Consider the following 18,116-nt stretch of genomic DNA (forward strand, 5'->3'; position numbering starts at 1 on the left):
GGGGAGGGGCTGACTTTTATACTGATGTGTGTTTTGAAGCTATAACCTAACTAGGCCATTAGCGAAACATATTTAGCTACTCTATGGCTACGAGCAGCATCCTCTGCTGTGCAAATTGAAGAGTTAAGGTCTGGTAAGCTGCTCATTGCTTGTATTCTCATTGTGCTGCTGGATCCAGATCTAGGGATGTAAGAAGGCATCTCCTCCCATTCTGCCTATGTTTGTCATATGCAGCATCGTTTTCATTCATCTGCAGTTTGTCTTCCTCCAAAACCTATGTTATTTGTCTCACTGTCCACTGTACTATCTTATTCCACCCCATTCATTTTATTGCAAAAGTGGGGGAAATGCAATCAGTTAGATATTGTTTGGGGACTGAAAGCAACAACAGTGGCAAATGCCAATTGCATTCACTGGATTGGTTTCCTTTCTGGACATGGGAAGTGAACACCAGCAATTTCTGATCCCGTTTCTTCTTTCATTAGAATTCCCCAGCATTTGTATTCATGCATCAGTGTTTATGCAGCTTGAGACTGGTTTGTTTATTTAACAAAATTTGTGTTGCACTTAGCTTATAAGTCTCCGAGCAGTTTACCAAAAAAAAAAAAAAAAAGTTGGGAAATGAAATTCAGATCGTCATCGCTGTGCAAATCAGCTTGCATTCCAGAATTCATTCTATGTAGTGCAAGGCCAAACTGGTTGCTGGCTCGTAGCTTTTGGCTCAGTTCTTTCTCATTTTGCTCTGCCTTCCTTTGCTTTGCCCTTGTCTTGCTTTTGCTTCACTTTGTCTAGCCTTGCCTTGATCCCAGGACTTGACTCTCTGGCTTGGCAGTTGACGGATCTGACATAGAGCTAAAGAGCACGAGGCCTAAACCTTTGACCTGGTGTGCTTTTCTTCACAATTGGATAGCAACACTCATATTGATTGGTTTGGGGTTCCCCCCTCCCGACACACACACCTTTGAGACTGTGGCTTTGTGAATTTTCCCATGAAAACACAGCACCGTTTTTGCTTTTCAGTTATATATTTAGAGGCTTCTGTTCTAATAATAAATCAAAAGTATGACAGGTGCATAATGCTTCTTGCCTGCACTTTGAAGGAAGAGATGCTCTGAACTTGCCAAAATCCGCCTGGCACAACTGCTCATTTAAGCATATTTATAGACTGAAAGTAAGGAGTTTGCATAAATGTGACGTAGGGCCAAAGCAGACATTACATGGCCACCATTCACATGTGAGACCCATTTGCATAAAAAGCAGGAAAAATAACATATTGGGAAAGGGAGCTGAACCCGCTCGCTGTGCTTTATCTCAACGGCTCTACGTCCTCCTCCATTTCCAGCTGTGATATCAGAAATAAACAAGGAAGGGAGAAAAAGTGGAGCAACAGGGAACATAAAACATAGGAGGAGGAAGGGTTCAGCACCTCCCATTTGCCCTGCTTTTACAAGCAGATCCACCTCCTGCTTTATATGTGAATGGGCCAGTATCACGTTTATATGTGGGGAAGATCATAGCTCAGTGGTAGAGCGTCTGCTTTGCATGCAGAAGGTCCTAGGTTCAATCCCCAGCATCTCCAGTTAAGACTGGGAGGAAACTCTGCCTGAATTCCTGGAGAGCCCCTGGCAGTCAGTGTGGACAATACTGAGTTAGATGGACCAATGGTCAACTCAGCATAAGGCAGCTTCCTATATTCCTCTGTGTGAATGGGCCAGCATGGCACATCGTTTGGCCCTCTTTTTTCTGAGCAGAAGAGTGACTTCTAGGGCCATTGTAGTTATCCTTTGCTACCTGGCCCTTAACCTGCGGTAAGAGAGAAGGGGAGCAGGCCAACGGATTGCACATGCTCTCCCCTTTCACATTCAGATTTGCCTCCCCACCCTCTGCTAAGTTCCAACCATGGCGAGTCATTAGGTTTCCCCCATGCCAACCTTGATTAGCACAAACTAGGGTTCGTTCCTCACCAGGGTTTGAAGGTGGCTGCAAGTGGGGTTAGTAGCAAACCCTGGTTAGCAGTAACCCTGGTTAAAGTCAGTGCACAACAAGGCATGTTTTAGATTGATGGTTGGGAGAATTAACATGGGCAATGAGAAGCAAAGGGATAGGGATAGGAGAGTACAGTCTTTTGGAGAAACCCTCAACCACAGTTTCCAAAAGTTCCTCAAGTTTCTGGGGGAAGGAATGCAACACTTACAACTGTATAGTTCTGGTATGTGTAGCATAGCGAAGGACTTTCTTGGTTGTTGTTAAAGAGAACATTAGGATTCTTTGGCTCAAGCTAGAGAAGGAAAAGCAATACCCTCATATCTCTTCCTCAAATTTGCCCCATAAAATCCAGTTGTGAAAAAACACATAATGGGATATCATTGCATCACATAACACTTTGAAGTTACAAGTGAAAGGGTGGAAATATGTGGCTGCTGCACACTCATGGTTTATCCTCAGTTGTGTATTTAGTATGCTTGGTCCTAAAATTATTTAAATATTGGGTCCATTCTTAGAATCCATCCCCCTCCCCCTCCCCCCGCTATAGCATTTTGATGTTTTAGGAACTGCTTTGTGAATTATCCATGGAGATAAGGTGTCAGGAAATACTTGAATAATTTCTTGTTTTGTTTTCCTTGTATATCATGAAGAACGAACTGGACCGTTTCCAGGATACCAAGAGGCTTTTGCATGACTACTATAGAGGGATGGAAGGCAAAATTCCAACGGAGACCAGCAATGAGTTTGCCAGAATACCTTTGATAGATCTAACTGATAAAGAACAACCCATGGAAGAGGCCAAGACTAGAATGTACATTTAAAATTGTGGTATTGTAATAATCACTGGATGTGGGGGGAGGAGAGAGGAAGGGAGAATATAACTGATTTGGGAATAGAGTAAGCTATGCGCATGAATGGGGAAGTGTAAATAGTCAACAGTAGTCAACCCCACACCTCGCATTCAAAAGATTCCAGGTTTAATCTCTGGCATTTCCAGTTGCAAAAAGGGATCTTAGATAGCAGATATTGGTAAATACTTCTGGTCAAGACCTTGGAAATCTGTTGCTACTGGTCAGAGCAAGCAACAGTGGGCTAGATGGACCATTGGTCTGATCTTGTGTAAAGTGGCTTCTTATGTTCCGATAGTACACCTGTGAGAAGAATTCAAGGTGACAGCTTTAGGTATTATGGTTGCAGTGAAGTAAATAGTTACACTCTTCGTGTAATCAACATAACTGTGAATTCATGAGAATTAAAAGTCTGGAGAGAGGGCAGGCGCATGCATCCTATACTTACCCTCTCCACCAATCATGGATTATATGCACACTACACACTCATGCACAATGCAGTGAGGTGTGTGCACATTCACAAACACACAAAATACCTATGCTTTGCTCCTGGACACTCACCAGGTTGCTAAAGTGCAAATTCAAACCCAGATTAGATCACCAAATGAACACAGGTACTTGTGCAAATGCTTGCATAAAGACCAAGCAGACACCTTTCCCCTAAGCTCAGATCTCTGTCCTTGCAAGCCAAGGGTCATCACCCTCTTGCTGCCCTCTCTTTCCCCCAGTGGCTTGAGTTCCCTGGAAGGAGGGATTAACTATTATGCCACTCTGGGAACTGTAGCTTTGTGAGGGGCATAGGGAGTCTCCTAATACCTCTCAGCACCCTTACAGTTTCCAGGATTCTTTGAGGGAAGCCATGACTGTTTAACACGGTATAAAACTTCTTTAAATGTAAGGTGCAGATATGGCCTAGGCTTTACAAGTGCCATCAGGGAACGAGAGTAAGATTTGGGTTCCTTCCCAAATCACCTCCAACAGTACAGGCAGGATGTTGAGTGTAAACCTTACATAGATGAGTATGGGTCACTATCCATCCGCTTTAAAAAAAGAAGAAGAAAGGGATAGATAATTTGGCAGGGACTTCACCCATCTATGTGCCTTGGTTTATACTAAATGTCCGACACGCAATGGGAGAATGTTGAAACTTGATGTTTGTTCCATGCACTATTTCTATGCAGAATGTAAACAAGAGGCCTGCATGGGAACCAGCTTGTATTTTTTTATATGAGACCTTTATAATGAACAGTAATATTCTCTTACAGAGCAAATATACAAATTTAAGTCTTGAGAAATGCAGAAGTAAATCTGTTGCCTGCCTCTCTCTTTCTTTCTCTCTCTCTTTCTGTTTTAAGAATTCCTCTGAGTGTTCACAGAGCTGCTTCTCCAGAACCAAAGGACAAGATGAAAGCAATTCCAGTCAAGATCAAGGATGATGTGTTTTCTGAAAGCATAATCTTTAATTTTGCCCCAGAAGAAAAACAGATTACTGAGATGTGGCACAATATTGTAGCCACAATATCCAACATGGTAAGAAAAGCCACAAGTATTAAAAGAGTTCAAACAGAGATCTGGATACAGCCATTAAGAATGTAAAAAGAGCTTGCTGGATCAGGCCTGTAGGAAACCCGCACTCAGGAAATTCTGCAATTTCCAACATTGGGCATTCTGCCTCCGACCATGGAGCCAATTTGGAAGCTTCCTGATAAATGTTTTGCTGACTCCAGTGCAAGATTACTGCAGTGTTCTCTCTTTAAGGATTCCCCTGAAGATAGAAACTCTGATTTGTGCAAATTTTCACAGTTTTAATTGGGCATTCTTACCTATTATATAAATGTGCTAGCACTATTCAGAGAATCCCTTCAATATCTCAAAAAAGCATCTCTATAGAGAATTTGGTGATAAAAAAATTCTTTGAAATTTGATCAGTTACTTACATGATGAAACAGTGTGAAAGTCAAATTCATCACGGAACAGCTGTAGTTATCCCCCCCCCAATGATTTTTTACTTGGCTGCAGAGATCCCATGAGTGGAATGCTGCTGAGAGGATACTCTCACTGGCAGAAGGGGAAGGGGAGGCAATTTTCACTGATTCCCCTTGAAGCCCCATGCACCTCTTCGAAAATATGCAGAAGGTTGGTGAGCCTTTCAAAGCAGCGCAAGTATAAACAGCAAAAACCGGTCTTCTCTCCCCACTCTCTCCATCAGCAGGAGCCCCCACTGGATTGAAGACGCTTCCATTCATGGAAGAGCAAGTCTGTATCCATGCCCTGTACTGTATGTTTCTCTGTCTCTTATTTAGGTAAGGGATAGCCAAATATTCCCCAAATATTTATTGGACTCTGGCTCCCATCAGCCTCAGCCAATACTGCCAAAGGACAGAGATTATGGGAGTTGGAGTCCACAAAGCGTGCAGATCATCCATAATCTAGATAATGTGCATTTGTGACAGATGGTCTCTCTTATTTTTTTTTATTTTTTTATTAGGTTCATATACCACCCTTCATCAAAATATCTCAGGGTGATTCACAAGACAAAAATACTAGATAAAACCACAAATGTGTCGTTAAAACAAAAACAACAAAACAATAGCCCCCTCTCCCACAAACACATTTAAAAGGCTGTAGAATATTAATCAGCCAAAGGCCTGATTGAAGAGGAACGTTGTTGCCTAGCACTTAAATATATATAATGAAGGCGCCAGACGAACCTCCCTGAGGAGAGCATTACACAATGGGGAGCCACTGCAGAAAAGGCCCCGTTCTCGTGTTGCCACCCTCCGAACCTCACATGTAGGAGGCACATGTAGAAGGACCTCAGATTATGAACACAGAGTTTGAGTTGGTTTATATGGGGAGAGGCAGTACTTATATAAGCCCTATGGGTTTCATCCCTTACATGAGCAGAAGGCTCTTCTCTTATTTCAAGGGGGCGTCTCCAGTATCTGCCCATTCATTCTGTGGTTGAAGGCCTCATGCTACAGCCTGTGCCTTTCCAGAATGTTGTAAGAGCAGAAGAAGAGTATGGGAGCAGTTATATTAGATTCCCACCAACCACCTGGAGCAACTTGGGGACTGGAAGGAGAAAGTTCAGAAGCCACCGCATGATCTCTGGATCCCAACATATATAGAGAAGTAATAGTTTATAATGTTAAGTGGTCTGTTTCATAACGACATGCTGGTTATTGACAATCATGAAACAACAATCGTTTTGTTTAAAATGCTCTTGCTGCTTTTTTACTTAAGTGTGACCCTTTAAAATTAAGGTTACAGCTGAAATACAAGCAAAAGAGGCGGAGGAAGAAAAAGAACGGCTTCAGCAAGAAATGAAAGAAAAAGAGCGCCAAAAATCTTCCCAAGCAGAAAAGAAGGGGAAAGAAGGGAAAGGGAAAAAAGGGAAAGGAGGAAAGGAAGCCAAAGGTGGAAAGGATGCTAAAGGAGGGAAAGATGCGAAAGGAGGGAAAGATGCCAAAGGAAAGGAAGGCAAAGATGCCAAAGGCAAGAAAGGAAAAAAGAAAGGTAAATGAGATGCAAGGTAAAAGAGAGGGAGGGTTCTGGATTAATACAATTGTGTTTGATCATTTTTAAAAAAGCAAACTTTGCATTCCCAGCAAAACAGAGGAGGGGAGTGAAGGTATATCCCTTACTGGAGCCTGTGCACACGTCGGTCCCCCTTTTCGGGAGTTAGTTCAGGGACAGGGAACCTGTGGCTGCTCACATGTTGCTGGACTACAACTCCCACAATCCCAGGGGTGTAGGAAAGGAGGTGCGGGTGGTGTGGTCCACCCTGGGTGTCATCCTTGAGGGGGGTGACAAAATGGCACACCACAGGGGGAGGCACTCACCGTGGGGCCTGGCCTGCAGTGTGCCCGAGCCACGTGTCTCTCCTGGGAGTGATGCGGTGGCTTGGGGCCCCGCGCTGCCCGAAATGGCAGTGTGGGGCTTGCGTCTGCCAGGCTGCCTCTGTGGGCAGCACGCAGTTCCCCCATGCACGGATCACCGCAGTGCCCCATGCACGGATCACCGCAGCGCCCCTGTGCACGGATCGCCCTGCCCCCATGGGTGGATCATCCCCTTGGGTGGATCGCCCCGCCCCCGCTGCTCCAGGTGCCAGAGCAGCTAGCTGCGCCCCTGCGCAATCCCCAACCATTTGCCATGCTGACAGGGACAGATGGGAGTTGAAGTCCAACAACTAAAGCAGTCAGGTTCTGGTCTAGAAAGGATATCTAAAATTAAGGTAATCTACAAGCTCTAACCATGCTTCACTACTGTATTGGAATACAGTATACATAGGAGATGTATTGCTTAATGCATGGTTTTATTATGGCTGTTAATTTTCCCTGTGTATTATTAACGATTGGTTGCAAGCTCACTGTGGCTGAAAAACAGCATACAAATGTAATAAACAGTAACTTCTGAAGGGTCACAGGTTTCCCACTCCTAAATTAGACTGTACCCAAAGATCTTTCCTGGTCTGTTGTCAAAGAGATGTCTTACGGTTCAAAAAGCAAAGCCAAAAAGACAGCATTTGACACTTGATGTTATAGATGAACGCTGTTTGGTATTTTGGCATTTTGGATCTTGTCGTGTTACACTTTTGTGGTATACAGAGTCAAACCATTTGTCCATCTAGCTCTTTAGGATGTCAGACAGGGGCCTATCTGGAGATGCCAGGGATTGAACCTGGAACCTTTGGCATGGGAACCATTGAGCTATGCTGCTTCCCAAATGGGCATCCATGCCACCTGACCGAAGCAGCAGCAGTAAGGGCAGCAGAAACACTTGGGGAATCAGGGAGAGAGGTTTGCCAAGGACCATTTCAAGGAAGAAGGAAAGCCTAGGACAATAGTGGTTGGACATCAGCCCAGGGGAGGAAGGTCTGCATTAATGAAAAGGTCATAAGTCCAGCGCTCTATTTCAGAGATGGGTGTTATTCCCCCTATGACCTCTAGAGAGGCAGCAGCGCCACCGCAAGGGAGCTGATGTCTCCCCTCCCAAGTGGTGTCAACAGCCACTGATCCTGAGAGTTCTGAGGCCTGGGATCCGTTGATTCCATCTGGCCAGAATAGCCAGACCAGCAGGTAGACTGGAAGAGGACTCTGAAAAGCATCTGAAATCCCACAGTAGCTCCCTTTTGCTGCCTTAGCCCTTTTGAAGAGACACAGCCGCTGGATATTAGACCAGGTTTGTTTGATGCCGACAACACCTGATGTTCTGAAGAGAGGCAGCTTCAAAAATAAGGCAACGTCACCGTCCTTGATATCTGATTTGTTGGGTTGTATTCAATCAAGTTTTAGTCGGGGCAGACCTATTGGAATGAATGGGCCGCAGTCATGTTCACTAATTTCAATGTGTCTACTCTGAGTAAAACGTACTTGAATGCCTCTCATATCACCATATGAGAGGTTATGTTATGGCATACTTTGAGAACTGTCATGGCTGAATAGCGGTAAAATGAAGAAGTAAGGTTCGTTCTTGGAATATCCAAATCACTAGGTTTTTATTTTATTTCTTTACTAGATTTCTTTCCCACTTTTCACCCAAGGAGCTCAAAGTGGTGGCATGCATGGTTTCCTTCCCCCCCCCCCATTTTACCCTCACGACAACCCTTTGAGGTAGGCTGGGCTAAAAGGTCACCCAGTCAGCTTCATGACTGAGTGGGGATTTGAACCCTGGTTTCCCAGACCCTAGTCCAACACTCTGAATTGCTACCCTACATTGTCTTCTAGAGACCAGGAACACAAATATTCCCAGAGAAGGCTTTCCCCAAGTTTATACACCCTTCTCATTCACAACCCATCAGACCTCTTTGGCAATTAATTGCTCAGATCTACTGCCTAGTATAAAAATTACTCTGATCTATACCCTAGTATAACCACAGTTCAGCTGTCCTTACTGTTAGAATCATAGAATTGTTGAGTTGGAAGGGACCTCAAGGGTCATATAGTCCACCTCCCTGCAATGCTGGAATCTTTCGTCCAACATGGGGCTCAAACCCATGACCCTGAGATCAGCATAAAGGTAAAGGGACCCCTGACCATTAGGTCCAGTCATGACCGACTCTGGGGTTGCGGCGCTTATCTCGCTTTATTGGCTGAGGGAGCCGGCGTACAGCTTCCTGGCCTGTGGCCAGCATGACCAAGCTGCTTCTGGCGAACCAGAGCAGCGCACGGAAACACCGTTTACCTTCCCGCCAGAGTGGTACCTATTTATCTACTTGCACTTTGACGTGCTTTCGAACTGCTAGGTTGGCAGGAGAGATCAGCATACCCACCTCTTATTTCTGTGGATATTTCTGCCTTGCTGAGAAGTGGCCTTACATGTATCCAAAGCCAGACAGTTTTGGTTTGTTTGTGTTTTTTTTTGCAAGATTGGGGTTGCAGTAAAAAAACAAGATTTTCTTAATTGATTGCCATTGTGATGCAGTGGTTAGAAGTACTGGACAAATCCCTACTCAGCCATGAAACTCACTGGGTGACCTTGGGCCATTTACCATACAGTGGTACCTCAGGTTAAGTACTTAATTCGTTCCAAAGGTCCGTTCTTAACCTGAAACTGTTCTTAATCTGAAGCACCACTTTAACTAATGGGGCCTCCTGCTGCTGCCGTGCCGCTGGAGCATGATTTCTGTTCTCATCCTGAAGCAAAGTTCTTAACCTGAAGCACTATTTCTGGGTTAGCGGAGTCTGTAACCTGAAGCGTCTGTAATCTAAAGCGTATGTAACCTGAGGTACCACTGTATTTCCCCCTAACCTACCTTACCAGGGGACAACCAGATATCTGGTCTGCACTCAGGTCTGTCCTACATGTGAGTAGTTCATGCATTAAGTTTAGGAAGCTCCTGAGTGTGCTGGTTGCATGATGTAACTGTCCTGAAATGCTTTCCAAGCATTGTTTGTTTATTAAATTTATAGCTTGAGTTTTGTCCAAAGAGCTCAAGAAGGCATGTATCGTTACCTCTCACCCTTCCCTTTATCCTCACCATCACCATGTGAGGGTGGGAGCCTGAGAAAAACCCTGGGCCACCCAGGAAGCCTCATGGTTGGGTGGGGATTTGAACCCAGGTCTCCCCAGTCCCAGTCTGATGCTGCAATTGCTATGCCACACTACATAATGATCAAGTGAAGCTGTCTCTTGTTGCCTCTAATTTCAGATCCTGTTTCTGAAATGTTGACAAGTTCAGTTTTACCTACATTTTGAGTTGCGTTCATTTTGTGAAATGCCCTATTAGGCTAACAGTAGTGTAAGCATTATGCATACAGAAATTTGCAGGTTCTTTTATTTGTAAAAATACGTGCTTCTCCTTGCAGCCTCTCATTCTCCACCAGAGCCAACGCCAACACCAATTCCTTTATCCCCGGAGGAACTGAAGAAGCTAGAACTGAGGCTTAAAATGAAGCAGGAATATTTTGCTGCGCTGGAGCATGAAGGTATGCATTAAATTTCAGTCAGGTAAATTCAGAAACAGCTCCACATTTGCAATTTAGGGAATGCTTAAGCTGGAAAATAGTGGGAAAGAAAGACCACGGATTGCTTTCAGTATTCAAAATGCTACAGCAGCAATTGCTTGAACATGTTGTGGGCATTATGCTTAACCATTTTTAACACTATCCATTATTTACTGCCATAACCCTGGATAAGATTTGAAACCTACTGAAACCATGTTGTAGGTTGCTAAACTAGGCCTTCTTCCAGGAAGGTGTATATAATATGACATTGGATAAACTTGCTTGTTTTCGCCTTGTTACCTGAGAAACTGGGGAGGGGGGCAGGGAAAACCACCATAACCATTTTGGTGGTTTGCTGCAGCTGAAATATTTAAGCATTGATAATGAAATCCATGGTTTGCAAAACCATTTCAACCCATGGTTTCACTTCACACTTGCAACGTTTAGGTATTACGATATAATGCTAACTGATTAACTAACAACGGTTAAGGGAAACTAATTTTGGCAGTAGCTTCAAGGCAGACAACTAGTAGAAGTGAATGGCCACAAATATATTTATCCAATTATTAAGACAATTTTAACCCACCATTCACTGGATGACCTCATGGTGGAATTATTTAAAGCAGCAGCAAGCCAACAAAATGAGAAGTAAAGTATATAGAATAATTAAAAAAAATACTCCAACATAAAGCCACAACAGTAAAGCAATGAAACTAGCATCCTGTGCAAGACCAGGCAAACTCATTTTAATCTGGCGCCAGAATGTCAGCCGTGTTGGTGCCTATCAAACTTATGGGGTGAGGCCATTACACAATTGTGGAGCAATTTAGGTGACTTTAAAATCAGATTAGTGGGGGGTGGGCGCTGCTGGCCATGGAGTAAGCAGCAGAAACTGAGAGCTCCCAGATAAAATAATTTAAAAGACAGATTCCTCACTTTCTATTTATTTATTATTATTACTTTGTTTAAAATAATATAATAAAATAATAATGCAGATTAGACAAATTCCTGGTTGTTAAGGCTGTCCGTGGCTGCTTGTCACTAATGATGGAAATATACTATCTACAGGATCCAAAGCATTGTGCCCTAGAATACTGGGGAACAACTGTGGGAGACGGCTATGGTGTCTAAGTCTTGCTTAGGGCTCACTATAGGCATCTGGTTGGCTGCAGTGGAAATTGGCTGCTGGAAAAGATTAGCTTTCAGTCTCAACCAGCAAGTCTCTTCTGTTCTTCACAGGACTCTTCCTTGGAGCAGCCCAGCTTTTGTAGACCCATCGGATCAGACTGCCAGTTTCCCAAATAATGCCTAAACCTAACGCTTGATTGCCAGACCTGTAAAATAGTGTTTGTATTCTTACTTGTTCTTAAACAATTTCTTAAAACAGCGGAGGCTGCAAAATCTCGGCTTGAGCTGTTGAAAGCCAAAGCACTCGCCTTCACTGAAGATCTGCAAACGAAAGCAGAAGTAACATACAGGAATATGGAAAAATGGCTTGGGGAGAGATTCTTGGCTGAAATGGCAAGGTAATGGTTAATTTTGATGAAAGCATTAGAATAATGGAATCACTGAACTGTAGATTTGGAAGGGACCCCAAGGTAATGCGGGAGGTTTTAGGAGGAAAGAGGAATTTCGAGCAAGCCTCTACAGGAGCAGGTGAGGTGGTATTCAGGTTGGAGTTGCACAGAGACACACTCAAAGCCAATCTGGGTATTCTATTATATTCAAAATATTCCTTATATTCTCCTTCATTTGTCTACCTGGAAGAAACCCTGCCTGATCTTGATGTATATACTCATTTAGTATATTTTTCAATCTGTTAGCTAATACGTTTGCAAACAACTTGTAATCATTGTTTAACAGAGATAAAGGCCTATAGTTTTTAATTTGCAGCAAATCTGCATCTTGTTTTGGGATTACTATAATATAGGTCTCTTTCCATGTTTCTGGGATTTCACCTGTAATCAACTCAAGGCCAATCTGGTGCCCTTGCCTGGCATCTGCCATCACCTCGCTGCTCCCTCTTCTTCTCTCAGTAAGCAACATTTCTGCGGAGAAGCTATTGCTGTGGCTCTGTGTCACACCAGACAAGCTGCTCCTGCTGAAGCTTTTTAACCCCTCTGCCACTGTTTCTTAAATGTGTATCCTTACAGTGTCGACAAATTAACCGAGGTTGCCCGCCACCACATCGAAACCTCTACTAAGATCCAGTATGAATTAGTTCTGGAAGGGGTAGAGTTTTACATTAACGGTGATGTCAAAGTCTTTCCAGATCCTCTTCCTCCACCTCGCCCTCCATCGGTGGAAATGCCTACAAATGGTACTTTAACTATTTCGCAGCTTAGCACGCTTCATAAGCAGTTTCTGCAGGTGGCACCTAAAGGTAAGAAATCACTTTGTTTTCAAGAAGTTATTTATTTATCATTTATTTCCCCAAAGTATTTGTATCCTGTTCTTCACACACACACACACACACACACACACACACACACACCAAGGCTTACACACAGAGTGGCTTACAGCGATCAATAACAAGATGATCTCTGCCATTAAATACTGACTTGAGATTTAAAGCTACTAATAGTTTTATATCCCTGCTAGCAGTAATTCTGGAACTTCTTTCAGTGGTGTGTTCCAGTATATGGAAATGCTTCTTTCAATTATAACTAAGTGCAGCGTCAAAACACTCGTGAGCCATGTAGGTTACCTCACACATTAACAGTCCTTCAGGCTTCCTCAGACTTGCCCTCCAGATGTTTTGAGACTACAATTCCCATCATCCCTGACCACTGGTCCTGCTAGCTACGGATCATGGGAGTTGTAGGCCAAAAATATCTGGAGGGCCGAGTTTGAGGAATCCTGCTCTACATCATGGGTAACCGATGTGGGGCTTTCCCTGGTGCCTACAATGTCCCATCCTCTGCCAATCCTCCTTCTTAAATTACTCTGGAAAGACGCCTTCCTTAGCCAATATAAGACTTTTTACAGTTGATTTGTGGCACTAGGAGCAATTGGGGCAGCAGTATTACAGCTGAGGAGGGGAGAGTTGTGGCCTGCATGTTGCACCCACATCAGTTTATCCACTTTGCAAGTGTGCCCACAGGACCAAGACGTTTGGCAACCCCTGCTGTACATGTTTACTTGGGAGTAAGCCCTACTTTGCTTCTTTAGCGCTTGCTCCCAGGAAAGTTCGAGTAGGATTCCTAGCTACATTAAGAACAGTAAATACTTTTCAAAAAGGTTGTTAATTGAGCATTCTTCCTGATTTGCTTTGCACAGTGTGTGCAGGGAGGTTAGGCGACATCAGCCTGGAAGCAGGCTGTAAAATGTGCTTTTTCTGAACACGTAGATATGCTCTTACATATTGACACTGACCATCAGCATTAGCATCAAAACATCTATCCCTGCCTTCTTCCCAAAGGAGACTGTGGTCTATTAAATGGTTTCCTAACTCGGTGCCCTCCACATGCTTTGGACCACAATTTCTATCATCCCTGATAGAAATATGACTGGAGTTGACAGAATGGCACCAGGTTGGGGAAGGCTGGTCTGTAGCAAGCTATCTGAGGTAAAGGTAAAGGGACCCCTGACCATTAGGTCCAGTCATGACCAACTCTGGGGTTGCGGCGCTCATCTCGCTTTACTGGCCGAGGGAGCCGGCATACAGCTTCCGGGTCATGTGGCCAGCATGACTAAGCCACTTCTGGCGAACCAGAGCAGCGCACGGAAACGCTGTTTTCCTTCCCGCCAGAGCGGTACCTATTTATCTACTTGCACTTTGACGTGCTTTCAAACTGCTAGGTTGGCAGGAGCAGCGACTGATAATAATAATATAATAATAATTTATTATTTATATACCGCCCATCTGGCTGAGTTTCCCCAGCCACTCTGGGCGGCTCCCAATCAAGTGTTAAAAACAGTACAGCATTAAATATTAAAAACTTCCCTGAACAGGGCTGCCTTCAGATGTCTTTTAAAGATAAGATAGTTGCTTATTTCCTTCACATCTGAAGGGAGGGTGTTCCACAGGGTGGGCACCACTACCAAGAAGGCCCTCTGTCTGGTTCCCTGTAACCTCACTTCTCGCAATGAGGGAACCGCCAGAAGGCCCTCAGCACTGGATCTCAGTGTCTGGGCTGAACGACACTGAGCAACAGGAACTCACCCCGTCTCGGGGATTCAAACCGCCGACCTTCTGATCTGCAAGTCCTAGGCTCTGTGGTTTAACCCACAGCGCCACCCACGCTATCTGGAGTAGCCAGATGTAAAAGTGGGCAGGTGTCCTGCACCTTTTGATAGTTGTGAGGATGGGGGAATTTCTGTAGCTATAGTTCACCATGCAAGCTGCACCTGAAAATTCCCTCTTCCACTCAACTATTAAAATGTTCAGGAGCCTTGTCCTTGTTTGTATCTGGCCCAGCCTAAAGCTATCAGGGGGTAGATATTTAGTATCGGTCAAAGACAGCCTTGCCGCTCCCCACACCAAGCCCTGTTGATATAATCTCAGCTCTAGATTTATTTGCATAGAGGTCCTTCTCCTCCTTGCTTGCCTCCGACTTGATAAAGGGTGTAATACACTGTTGTACCATCTGAACTAGGAATAAGAGATCTTCTGACATTTTTATATGTAAGAACACTATATGCCTTTGCAGACCCCTTCAAAAGTACAGCATGAACAAGCAGAAAGGATTTTTAGAGCTTTGCTGAATAGTATCATATAGGAAGTCAGCAAAAAAAAGGGAAACGGTAGAAGGAAACTTACATGCTGTATACCAAATAGTATTTTGACTCAGAATCAACCAATATCTGTGGCTTCAGAGTACTTTTAGCCACAAAAGGAAGATTAGATCATACAGAGAAGCTTAGCTAGCAACATGGAAAGCACCCAGATTTGCTTAAGAGGCCAACGGCCTTGTTACTGATTCTTCCTATAGGAAAGAAAATGGCATTAAGTGGAACATTGACTATCTTAATAAAGTTTTTTCTCTTAGGACATTTCCATTGCCTAGGAAAGTTAACCCTTCTGGCCTCTTACAGAGCACAGTTGCAGCAATCAATACTCTTGGTTTTTTTGCTTTGCTGTTGGTTTTCAGTTTGATACTGAACACACTTTTAATTAGAATTGGGTGGACTTATTTGCAGTGGAGTCGATTAACTCCTCCTGCCCCCAGGATTGATTTGGATTGGAAACGGTACTTATGAGCAAAAGTGGAGAGTGCTTGGGAAATTGTCTTTTTCTGAGAGTTTGAAATGGTGGAGACATTATGGTTGGACAAACCAATAGAGTGGCTAAGCTATTAAAGGAAATCCAGCCATGTGTTCAAAGGTGCATTGTCTGGTGCATTGTCTTAAAAAGGCGGCACTGAAGAGCACCAGCCACTCTCCTGCAGTCTTCAAACACCATTAACTGATGACTGCTGCTGCTTCAGAAATGGTGGAGGCAGAGTTCTCTCTCCCCTGCACCAACCTCCACCCACAGCAGCAGAATGAGGGGGGGGATTTCGGAGAGGGGCTCTTGTTCTTCCTAGCCTCACCTCTTTTCCTTCCTTTCTTCTTCCCTACCATCCCTGACACCTGGAATGTTGAGGGATGTAGTTTCTGTGAGCAACTAATGTTGTCTAGCACTCTGTGAAAATTGCACTCCCCAGTGTTCAAGGCACAGGGTAGGGAGGAGGTGGAACAGAGATAGGAGGAGGGAAAGGGAGAGTTCCTGGCTGTGTTGCTTTTGCTGCTGGATCATTAGTCATATGGGTAGAAGGGAATTCTGCAGTTGAGATTAAAACTTGAGCCGGAGAAGAATTTGGAGGTTTTAGTGCTTGCCTCATTTTTAAGGTGAACCTAATGAGTTGTTGAGGTTCATATTCATAGTTTGGTAATGTGTCTGTCTGTGACTTACTTCCAAGTATGTGATCTTAGCCACTTAGGCTACTTATTCATGCCTATCTTTAGTTGTGTGCAACCACAATAATAATGCATCCTAATACTGAGTTATATTTAAAATATTTATAGCCATAGCAGCACTGAAACAATTTAAAAGCAAGAATATAACTCCAGGCATCCAAAAACAAGCAGGAAAGAATCACCAGTTTCAACAAATATGGCTGTCAAAGTACCCTTGGCTAAAACATGACAGTGAGAGGGGCACCATGTACTGTGCTTTGTGTCGGAAACATAACGTGGATTTAGGGGAGAAAACACACAATTTTTGTTCTGGGACTGATGACTTTGTACTTGAATTAGTCAACGACCACCACAACAGTGAAGCTCATGCATGGGCTACCTGTATGGAAGCAGCCAGTGGCTCTGTCCCAGACACAGCTACCACTGAGCAGATGTTAAAGAGCATGAGCAAAACAACCTTAGGAAGAATAGAAAACCTTTTCAGAACATGCCACGCCATTGCCAAAACTGGACGCCCCATCACAGACCTGGACTGGATGTGTAAACTGGATGATATGAAAGGAGTGGATATTGGTTCCATCTTTAGAAATGACAAGGCAGCAAGGATCTTTATTCATTTCATTGCTGAAGTGGAACGAAGAGCCTTGAAAGAGAAATTAGAAAAATGCAAGTTCTTCTCACTCATTAGTGATGGCGTTACAGACAGCACAATAAGAGAAGCTGCCCTGGTGTACGTACGTTTTGCACTCCAAGGGAAGATCCACTGCCAGATTGTTGGAGTTCAGTCAGTAGACAAACGTGATGCAACTGCTGTGAAGAATGCCATTGTGCAAACATTACAGACCAGTTTGCAGCTCAATTTGCCAAGCCAAGACTGGGCAAGAAAACTTGTTGGCTTCGGAAGTGGTGGTGGAGACATTATGGTTGGACAAAGCAATGGGGTAGCTAAACTGTTAAAAGAAATCCAGCCATGTGTTCAGAGTGTGCATTGCCTCGTGCATCACCTTGAAATAGCTTACAAGGCAGCACTGAAGAGCACCCAACTATACACCATTCTAACAGAGCTCTTGCAAAACATGTACTACTATTATAACTCTCCACTGAACAAGAACAACCTCAAGTTGGTCTATGAAGATCTCAACCTGAGAACATCCATTCCTTCTCGAATTGGTGGCTCCCGATGGCTTCTTCGCCTACAGACAGCTCTTCAGATCCTTCTGAAAGGATACCCAGCATTTGTCCTACACATGAGTAAGGTAAAGGCTCTTTAAAACCAAGCATGATTTGAAGAAATAATAAGTGAAAAACTGCGTTTGGTCATTGCTCTACTGACTTCTTTTTCTTGCATCCAGGTAGAAGAAGAACCATGTTCCTCAAATCACCAGAAAGCCAAAGACCTCTTAAAGCTTCTTCTGAAAACAGACATTGTCAAGTTTTCTCACTTTTTGCTTGATGTCATTAACGTTCTCAACATCCTCTCCCGCGTTGTCCAGGATCAGAACTCTTCCATTGCAGATGTGTTTGCAACAAGCCAGTCAACATTGGAAACACTCCAAATGTATCGAGCAAGGTTGTATATGCTTAACCAAAACTGTATATTAACTGGATGTATCCAAATCAAAGGCACACAGTACATTTGTAAAATGTAATATTTTTTCAGATCAGGGCCAAGGGAGCGTCTGGTGGAGGCCATCACACATTTTCATGGTCACCAGCTTATAGGAGATGGTGACATATCAGCCATCCGGATAGAATTAATAAGCAATCTTTTGAAGCAGCTGTGCGATTGCTTCTGTGATGCTAGCGAAGATGTTTTGAGAGCAAGCGCTATTGGAAGTTTTAAGCTGTGGCCAGACAAAATCGAACCAGGTACAGAAAACCAGACAACAGCCAAAGGGATTGTTTCTTTCCGAAATGCATGGGTGGTTTGTTT

The 18,116-nt window shown here is 43.8% G+C and overlaps 1 protein-coding gene and 1 non-coding gene across 3 annotated transcripts in view; both read left to right on the forward strand.

Annotated features, from left to right (window-relative positions):
* Window positions 1–1,505: 1,505 nt before the first annotated feature.
* TRNAA-UGC (transfer RNA alanine (anticodon UGC)) lies at window positions 1,506–1,579 on the forward strand. The gene has a single exon. It is a non-coding gene; the product is annotated as a tRNA-Ala (tRNA).
* Window positions 1,580–2,630: 1,051 nt separating this feature from the next.
* Window positions 2,631–18,116, forward strand: part of LOC128423480 (sperm flagellar protein 2-like) — a 40,124-nt gene continuing 24,638 nt past the window's right edge. The window contains exons 1-9 of one of the 2 annotated variants that reach the window (XM_053408645.1): window positions 2,631–2,797; window positions 4,190–4,364; window positions 6,101–6,353; window positions 10,145–10,264; window positions 11,670–11,808; window positions 12,436–12,665; window positions 16,292–17,439; window positions 17,536–17,753; window positions 17,844–18,052. In XM_053408645.1, coding sequence (XP_053264620.1) covers window positions 2,631–2,797; window positions 4,190–4,364; window positions 6,101–6,353; window positions 10,145–10,264; window positions 11,670–11,808; window positions 12,436–12,665; window positions 16,292–17,439; window positions 17,536–17,753; window positions 17,844–18,052 — 2,659 coding nt within the window. The remainder of the gene's footprint in view (window positions 2,798–4,189; window positions 4,365–6,100; window positions 6,354–10,144; window positions 10,265–11,669; window positions 11,809–12,435; window positions 12,666–16,291; window positions 17,440–17,535; window positions 17,754–17,843; window positions 18,053–18,116) is intronic. The other variant, XM_053408646.1, reaches the window with a different exon arrangement.

Source organism: Podarcis raffonei, chromosome 11, assembly GCF_027172205.1.
Source record: "Podarcis raffonei isolate rPodRaf1 chromosome 11, rPodRaf1.pri, whole genome shotgun sequence".
Taxonomy (NCBI): Eukaryota; Metazoa; Chordata; class Lepidosauria; order Squamata; family Lacertidae; genus Podarcis; species Podarcis raffonei.